The 9,391-nt window shown below is 43.0% G+C and overlaps 1 protein-coding gene across 1 annotated transcript; it reads left to right on the top strand.

Moving 5' to 3' along the window:
* Positions 1-494: 494 nt before the first annotated feature.
* LOC100217111 (phospholipase D family protein) lies at positions 495-8,065 on the top strand. The gene is made up of 10 exons (NM_001353614.1): positions 495-1,608; positions 1,763-1,879; positions 2,323-2,517; positions 2,680-2,952; positions 3,037-3,105; positions 3,202-3,349; positions 4,607-4,755; positions 5,219-5,389; positions 7,213-7,410; positions 7,565-8,065. Exons 1-10 carry the CDS (start codon positions 655-657, stop codon positions 7,856-7,858), a joined length of 2,568 nt encoding a protein of 855 aa, NP_001340543.1. The 5' UTR covers positions 495-654; the 3' UTR covers positions 7,859-8,065.
* The last annotated feature ends 1,326 nt before the right edge of the window (positions 8,066-9,391 follow it).

Here is a 9,391-nt window from a genome sequence, read left to right as displayed (position 1 = left end):
CGCGCCCCATGACCGCGACGTGCTCGCTGCACACTGCACGATCGTGGCGGACCAAACGGCGTGCGCGTGGGCTTCTGTGTTTTCGTCCGCATCATCAATGGGTCCCACCTGCCAGGGGGCGGTCGACGTGGGCTGGAATGGAAAGGCGACCGTTGCACGTCACCGCTCAGGATCAGACGAAATCACACCGCTGCACTACACTGCATATCCGTTTGTTCCACACTAAAAACTACTATAAACTATAAATACTTAAATTTTCAACTATTTTTTATAAAAATTGATCTGATAAAATTATCTAAAATCAACATAAATACCTAATTGTAATAGTAGAATTAGTCATCTTAAACTTTATTAATATCTTTATCTTTCTTCGTAACGAACCAAACGTGCCTACACCGGCAAGTAAAAGTCTCACTGATGATATACTACTAGTATAATAAACGCAACTAAAATCGCATAGTACTACTACTATTTCGAGCTAAATTGCCAAATCTCGAGATCCAATCGAAGCGCCCCCTCCCGCATTGCCGTTTCCGACCGCCAACTCTCCCAAGGCTGCTCTGCTCGCCCACCGGAATTCCCGCCGCGGAGGGTGCTGTGGTATAAGCTTGCTTTAGGATTGGAGGGCTCTGGTTGGTTGCCTAGACGCCGGCGATGGCGTCGCCGGCCGGCGGCGAGTCTCCGGCGAAGCCCGTCCTCCTGCACGGCGACCTCGACCTCTGGATCCTCGAGGCGCGCCTGCTGCCCAACATGGACATGTTCTCCGAGCACGTGCGCCGCTGCTTCGCCGCATGCCGCCCGCCCTCCTCCTGCGGGACCAAGCACCCGCCGCCCGCCGCCGCTGGCCGCCGCCACCACCACCACCACCGGAACATCATCACCAGCGATCCCTACGTCACGCTGTCCGTGTCCGGCGCCGTCGTGGCGCGCACCGCCGTCATCCCCAACTCCCAGGACCCCGTCTGGGAGGAGCGCTTCGCCGTGCCGCTCGCGCACCGCGCCGCCGACCTCGAGTTCCAGGTCAAGGACAACGACACCTTCGGCGCGCAGCTCATCGGCACCGTCGCCGTCCCCGCCGACCGCGTTGTCTCGGGCGACGAGGTCGAGGACTGGTTCCCCGTCATAGGCACCAACGGCAAGCCGTACAAGCCCGACACCGCGCTGCGCCTCCGCTTCAAGTTCCAGCCCATCGCCGACAACCCGGCCTACCGCCACGGCATCGCCGGCGACCCCGACCACAGGGGCATCCAGGACTCCTACTTCCCGCTCCGCCACGGCGGCCAACTCACGCTGTACCAGGACGCGCACGTCAGGGAAGGGGACCTGCCAGAGATTGAGCTCGACAACGGCAAGACGTTCCAGCACAACGCGTGCTGGGAGGACATCTGCCACGCCATCCTAGAGGCGCACCACATGATATATATCGTCGGCTGGTCGGTGTACGACAAGGTGCGCCTCGTGCGCGAACCATCTCCGTCGCGGCCATTGCCCGAGGGTGGAGACCTTACGCTTGGGGACCTGCTCAAGTTCAAGTCGCAGGAGGGTGTCAGAGTGTGCCTGCTTGTGTGGGATGATAAGACTTCACATGACAAGTTCTTCATCAAGACGGTGAGGTTCCAATAATCTTCTTTCCTTTTTTTTACCTCCTAGTTTATGCATATCTAATCTGTGCTCTCTGAATCTATTGAAACATGCTGTTCCTTCCTTTTGCAAATATTTCCCTGTTTTAGTATCTGTAAGAAATCTTCTTGTGCTTTCGCAGGGTGGGGTTATGGCAACTCATGATGAAGAAACTCGGAAGTTTTTCAAACATTCCTCAGTCATCTGTGTTCTCTCTCCTCGATATGCTAGCAATAAGCTCAGCATTTTCAAACAGCAGGCAAGTTTTGGGCAGAAATTTATGGTTCTCTTTCTTTCATGGATACTGGACTGAACTAGAAGAAGGGACTTTCTTAGGGTATGCTGGACCATACCCGCCCGTTCCGTTGCATACGTCCCTGTTTGTGCCCTTAAGGAATATCAAAGACTGAAATCAGATATAGACTGTGATGATAGATCCTACATGCTATCTGCACAAATACATACTCTAAACCTAAATGCTAAACCTAAGCTGCCACTGGTCTATCACCAAGACAAGCTGGTCACCTAAAATGGAGAGTAGGACTGCAATCGTATTTTGCATCTCAAACAGTATCAGAGGCATCTATCATCTTGAGTTTGATACAGGAACCATATTCTGTGTTTTTTTTTGCTTTATTATTTTAGCACTGAATAGCTGAATATTTTTGTTGCAGTTGATGACATTGAATTTGTAGCTGGCAGGTTGTTGGGACTTTGTTTACACACCATCAAAAGTGTGTGCTGGTTGATACACAAGCCAGGGGAAACAAGCGGAAAATTACAGCTTTCATTGGGGGCCTAGATCTTTGTGATGGCCGCTATGACACACCTGAACACAGGCTTTTCAAAGATCTTGACACAGTATTCCAAAATGATTACCATAACCCTACATTTTCGGTGAGTTCTTTTGTGCTATCATGTTCTAAGTAATTTGCTTTGCCTCTCAACAACAGAACCTGTGAATTAAGCTCCTCAACAAAAAGTTTGAAATTTTCATATAGTTGCATTAGATGTCCAGATTATGGTGTTCTTAGAATCATATGTATTCACTTGATGCAGGCAGGTGCAAAGGGTCCCAGGCAACCATGGCATGATTTACATTGCAGGATTGATGGCCCTGCTGCCTATGATGTCTTGACAAATTTTGAGCAAAGGTGGCGAAAGGCAACAAAATGGCGTGACCGGTTTAGAAGAGTATCTCATTGGAAAGACGATGCTTTAATTAAACTGGAGCGTATCTCATGGATTTTAAGCCCTTCACCCAATGTTCCAAATAATCATCCTAGTTTGTGGGTTTCAAAAGAAGAGGATCATGAAAATTGGCACGTTCAGGTTGTCGTGCTGCCTGTTAAGTTCTACTTTTGTCAAAATAGTCTTGAAATTTTCTGGAGTTGTTAATGTATTTTTACTCTGCAGGTATTCAGGTCAATTGACTCTGGTTCCCTAAAAGGATTTCCTAGTGATTGCAAAGCAGCTTCAAAGCTGGTTAGTCAACATTTCTATTTTCTGACTTTGTAGTGCTGATAGAGAACATACTGTTTGAAACTGCTGTGGTACTAACTATTCAAATTATTCCTGCAGAATCTTGTGTGCCGAAAGAACCTGGTAATTGATAAGAGCATCCACACTGCATATGTCCGAGCAATCAGATCTGCACAACATTTCATTTATATTGAGAACCAGTACTTTCTTGGTTCTTCATATGCTTGGCCATCCTATGTGAATTCAGGTTTTAACTCTTTTTTCATTCTTTTCATTTCTTCTGCTTTTCCTTGATCCGTAGTTATACAGTAGTGTAGAGAATTAGGAAAACACCACACAATCAATTAGGGGGTGGCTTTTGTATATATAGTCAAGTACAACTTGGAAAAGTAACATGATATACATGTGTTAGACTATACATATCTCTAACACCCGCCCACAGTCACAGTGGGAGGGAACTGGACACAGACTAGACCAAAAGTCATTGAATACATGCAGTCCCTTAGCCATAATATCCGCCAACTAATGAACCAAAGGGACACGGAGGACTCTAAATTTTCCCAAACCCACCTTCTCACCAATAAAGTGGATGCCAATCGCAATATGTTTTGTGCGACGGTGATGAATCAGATTGGCAGTCATATAGACTGCACTGACATTGTCGCAATAGACAATAGTCGCTGAAGGGATCGAGGTATGAAGCTCTTGAAGTAAGTGTCACAGGCATCAACACTTAGCTATTGCATGACCAACAGCTTGGAGGATGGAGGCCTTGCGTGAAACAGGGGCGTGCGAGGTGTGAAGGAGCGCATGCAAGAGAAGGGGCGCACATGGAAGATGTCGCGCGCGCAGGGTAGGATGGTGGCTGGCACACAGCTATGGAATCGGTGGCATAGGAAGAAAGCTAGGGCAGAGGAAGGAGCCAGAAGGGGACCTGAACTCTTGATACCATGTAGAGAATTAGGAAAACACAATCCGATTTAGGGGGCGGCTTTCATATATATAGTGAAGTACAACCCGGAGCACAAGTAACATGTTATACATGTGTTAAGACTATACATATCTCTTATAAGTAGCTATATATACACACTCTCTGTTCCTAATTGTAAGTCTTTCCAGCCTTTATAGATACATGTCTTTTCTATGTATCTATATATAATATATATCTAGATATGTAACCGAAATTATGTACCTAAAAAAGATAGAACAACTAACGATTTGGAATGGAATGAGTATATATGTATATTTTTCTGTTGCAAAAAATGGGAGAATGGCAGACAGAATTTAGGTAGATTTTACATTTTTTAGTTTTTAGGTAGGTTACATTCTCGTTGTTCCTTATATAGTGCTGTACTGCTGTTGCTTGACTTAAGGCTATCTCTAGAAGCTTACCTATTCTCATACTCATATTCAAACTTGACTCTACGAACAGTGCAGTCTATATTGAACTGCTGGACACGGTCTAACTGTTAATGTTTAATGGCTACATGCTAATATGTGGCAGGTGCTGATAATCTGGTACCAATAGAATTGGCCCTCAAAATTGCAAGTAAGATTAAAGCGGGAGAACGCTTTGCAGTGTATGTAGTGATACCAATGTGGCCGGAAGGAGTCCCTACTGCAGCATCTGTGCAAGAAATCCTTTTCTTTCAGGTGAGTTCCTTTATTGATGGTCACAATTTGGCAGAATAATTTAACCGATTGTGAGGTCTTCTGATTTCTTCAAACATTCCATGTTCTGTGTTGTAAGGCAAGTACTAGTTAAGTGAAAATTTGAGGATTATATATGTAACTGTATCATCATAGCTTTCTAATCTTGAGGATACAATATACTAAATTTCACCGGTCAATTTAAGTTCAGACTTGGGTATTACAATGGGTGGGGAGGGGGGGGGGGGATCTTTGCTTGTGATTCATGAAAATCTGTTCTCAACTTAAAGCGCAAATGTTGTACATTTTCAGAATAGCTTTAGGCTTACTGTCACTTTTGTAATGTATGCTAGCTTCTTAAAGGGTAAAATAAGTTCTTAACCTTATTTTGAAAGAGAAAGTATCACACAGTGCCATAGAAATTGGGATTTAGTAACTACGTTCATGATTTGTCTTCATGTTACAGGCCCAGACAATGGAGATGATGTATAAAATAATTGCAGATGAGCTCAAGGCAACGGACAATAAGGATATGCACCCTGAAGATTACTTGAACTTCTTTTGTCTTGGAAATCGGGAAGAACCACCATCTAATGGTAGTCCAGAATCAGAGAAATCTACAGATAAAAGTGCAGCGGTAATCTGTTGCTGCAATTTTTCCCTTATTCTTTTAACGAAAAATGACTAGGTTACTTGCTACTAAAACTTACCTAACTGCTTGTCATGTTTCTATCATCAGTACATATTAATACTATTAGTCTTTAGATCTTAAGAAAATGGTATATAAGTTCATAAGGACAACTGGACAAGTATCTGGGATGCTGATACATTGGCATGCAAAGAACGCCTTCTTGCAGTAAGCTGTTGGGCTGAATGGAGTCTTTGGCTAGTATGGTTGCATCAGTAATTCTTTTGGGTTGCATCACACACTACATTGCTTAAGATGATTTAGATTACTGATGTTAATTTTGGCTCTAGCTTTGTTGATCTTGTATTGTTTTAGTTTTTTTTTGTCTTAGTTTTCATTTGGCATTGACTCTGGCTTTGGCTCTGTTGTAATTTAGGAAGCCAGGAATAACGTATCTTAGGGCCAATGAACTCTGTTATCGGTTTTATACAAAACTTTTCTCTATTCACTGTATTTAATATGTCAACATCAACATAGCCTTTTAGTCCCAAACAAGTTGGGGTAGGCTAGAATTGAAACAAACAAGAAGCCACCAAAAAGAGAGATAGAAAGCGGAGGGGAAAAAGATTTGGAGAGAACTAAAAGGGAAAAGGCCTAATCACGGTTCGGGCACGTGGATAGCTTCTTTCCAAGCACTTCTATCCAAACACAACTCTTTTGGAATATTCCATTCCTTCAAGTCCCTTTTGATTGTCTCTTTCTATGTCAAGTTTGTTCGTGCTCTACCTCTCTTCACATTATTGTCTCATCTTATGACGCCTCTAGGGGTCTCTGGTGGACATGCCCAAACCATCTCAATCGTTGTTAAATAAGTTTTTCTTCAATTGGCGCTACTCCTAGCCGATCACGTATGTCATCGTTTCCCACTCTGTCCAATCTTGTGTGCCCACATATCCAACGCAACATACGCGTCTCTGCGACACTTAGTTGTTGGATGTCATCTCTTAGTAGGCCAACACTCAGCCCCATATAACATAGCAGGCTTAATCGCTGTCTTGTGAACTTGCCTTTCAGATTCTGTGGCACTCTCTTGTCACATATGACTCTCGATGCTTGACGCCATTTCATCCACTCTGCTTTGATCCTACGGCTAACATCTTCATCAATATCACTATCTCTCTGTAGCATCGATCCCAAATAACGGAAAATGTCCTTCTTGGGTACTACCTAGCCTTCCAAGCTTACATCTCCATCATCACTAATTGTAGTATCAAAGTCACATGTCATATATTCGGTTTTGGTCCTGCTAATTCTAAAACCTTTTGACTCTAGGGTCTGACGCAATAACTTCGGCTTTATATTTAATATGTCAACAATCACTGTGTGATATGTGATGTTAGAAATATAGTTTGACTAGGCCCTTGAGCCATCTGTTTAGCCGAACTGGTGGGCCATGAGCTGCTGGGGTTTCTCTAGATTGATTGTTAGTTATGATAGGCAAGGATACTACTTCCTCTGACCTAAATTATGAAATGGAGTATTATACTTCTATAAACCAACCTTAAATCTAAACGGAGTAATTATACTTCTATAGACCAACCCTAGGTCATCCCTGCCTATATGCACATGTATTCCATAGCCCTAATCAATCTATTGTTTTCCCATGCAATTATCTTATTTTCATGCATGTGATACTATGCTCTCTTCATTCTAATTTGAAGAAGCAGTAGACATGTCATGTTATCTTGAGCCTAGCTCCATTCATTTTCTTGATAATAATTCGCTAAGCAGTCACATTCATTTAATATTTCTTCTGCTTTTAAAATCTGCAGGCCTTAGCTTCGAAATATCGACGGTTCATGATCTATGTTCACGCAAAAGGGATGATTGTGGATGATGAATATGTCATTCTGGGTTCAGCAAACATCAACCAGAGATCCCTGGCTGGTTCTAGAGATACTGAGATCGCAATGGGTGCATACCAGCCTCATTATGCATGGTCTACAAAGAATGGACATCCTCACGGCCAGGTTGACCTCTTCTTTCTACCAAATTTGCTTACTGCGGTTTTGTTAATGGCTAGTAACTTATTTTTTCCGCTACGTGATTCTACAACCCCATATATACAAATAATGCTACCACTTCTAAGCTAACGTTGCCTACATACCATTTTCCTTCTTCTAGGTATATGGGTACAGAACGTCTCTGTGGGCAGAGCACCTTGGAACGGTTGATGATCGCTTCAAGGATCCTTCGAGTTTGGAGTGTGTAAGGTTTGTGAATCAAATAGCTGTAGAGAACTGGCAAAGGTTTACAGCAGAAGAAATGAGTACGTTACAAGGGCACCTCCTCAAGTACCCAGTTAAGGTGGAGGCTGATGGTAAGATCAGCCCACTGTCAGACCAGGAGTGCTTTCCTGATGTTGGGGGCAAGATTCTGGGAGCTCCAACTTCACTTCCTGATTCACTGACTATGTAGTGTTATTACATAAAAAAACTTCTTTCAGAGTTGAACTTTGTAATTGTCTAAAATTGGCGGGTTTATCGCAGAACTTGTACTATATCTGTAATCATCGATAGTTGGCGCAGGGAAAGTTCAAGATGTTAGTGGTGCTAAGTTTTCCCAGCGTTTGTAAATGAACCATATGATAGGATCCTAGACAATGCTTCCATTTCCATTATGATTATACAACAGTTTTCAACATTTTTGCTCAACCCCTTATTCACACTGTTTCTGTTCCATGGTCTACTCTGCATTGTCACCGTGATGGGAGTGACACTGCTTATTCGGCTGGAAGGACTGAAAAACTGGGGATTCTATCTAATCCTAGGCCAGATCCTTCGTCCATGTTTGCAACCATATTGCTTGCAAATGCAAGCGTCGTTTGCGCCCCTCGTCCCGCATTAATCTCACACCACTGACTAGTTGTCCTTGTTGGGATGATCTTAGTTTGTATAGGCTCGAAAGGGTCCCACTACATAAACCACAGGCCGGCACATTGAACCATCGTTCCACGTCGTGCCCGCGTGAAGGAATGAAGGAAAGACTGTTGTTTTTATTATAAATGTTAATATTTTTATTTAGTTAGTGTATAAGTTGTGATAATTTTGGTTCTGCCTCCTATACGTTGTCATCTATCTAAAGTTTGGCTCTGCCTATTGAGGTCAAAACTCTCCATCCAAAAGTGGATGACACCATCCGAGAACATTTTCACAAATAGTGCACTAAGACTGCTCTAAAACTTAAGAGTGGAGCAGCTCTCCTTCGGAGCATAGGTCGTTTCTTCATAACTAGTGACAGTAGGGTAAATACCTTCAAAATCAATGTTAGGCTGATTCCAATACCTCCTCTCCCTCTATTTGTACCTTCTATTTATTTTTAAATACCTTCACCTCTTTTATTACTCCCCTATTTCTCATCCTCTCCAATCATTCCCCTATTCAGCTTCCCCTTTACATTTTAACTGAGCTATTTGATTTTTATACATCATTTTTAGAGTTAAAAAATTATATAATATTTGTAATATAACAATACATATTGTTATCTGCTAATTAAACATGAAAAATATTAATTACAGTTAGAATCATTGATTAGCGGAGAGGGGGAGATTAGGGATTTCACTCTCTCACCTGGTATTCAGGGAGCCACCATGTGCACTGTTGGAGCCATCTCCCCCCTCAGCCATACATGCTCTCGGGAGTGGGGGACGAACTCTGTGCACCATTGGAGGCCGCCTTAGCTTGCTTTTTAAGGATTTTAGAGTATCAAAGAAGATACTCTACCTTTAGAATCGCCTCTCTTATAACATGGACTTTACAAATCGGAGCTAGGCTGTTTGGCTGGCTCTGGCCAGCTCCTTTTAGAGTTCTGATCTGTAGTCATACCAAACATCTTATACATAACTAGAAATTAATAAGGGACTAATCGTCCTAAATGTGAGTTGATGTTGCGTATAATTACTTATATAATGGGTTTTAGGGTTATCCCATTTCCAACAATTCATATCGAAGC

Source organism: Zea mays, chromosome 7, assembly GCF_902167145.1.
Source record: "Zea mays cultivar B73 chromosome 7, Zm-B73-REFERENCE-NAM-5.0, whole genome shotgun sequence".
Lineage (NCBI taxonomy): Eukaryota > Viridiplantae > Streptophyta > Magnoliopsida > Poales > Poaceae > Zea > Zea mays.
The sequence above is the reverse complement of the archived record's forward strand: the minus strand, read 5'-3'. Positions and strand labels throughout refer to the sequence as shown.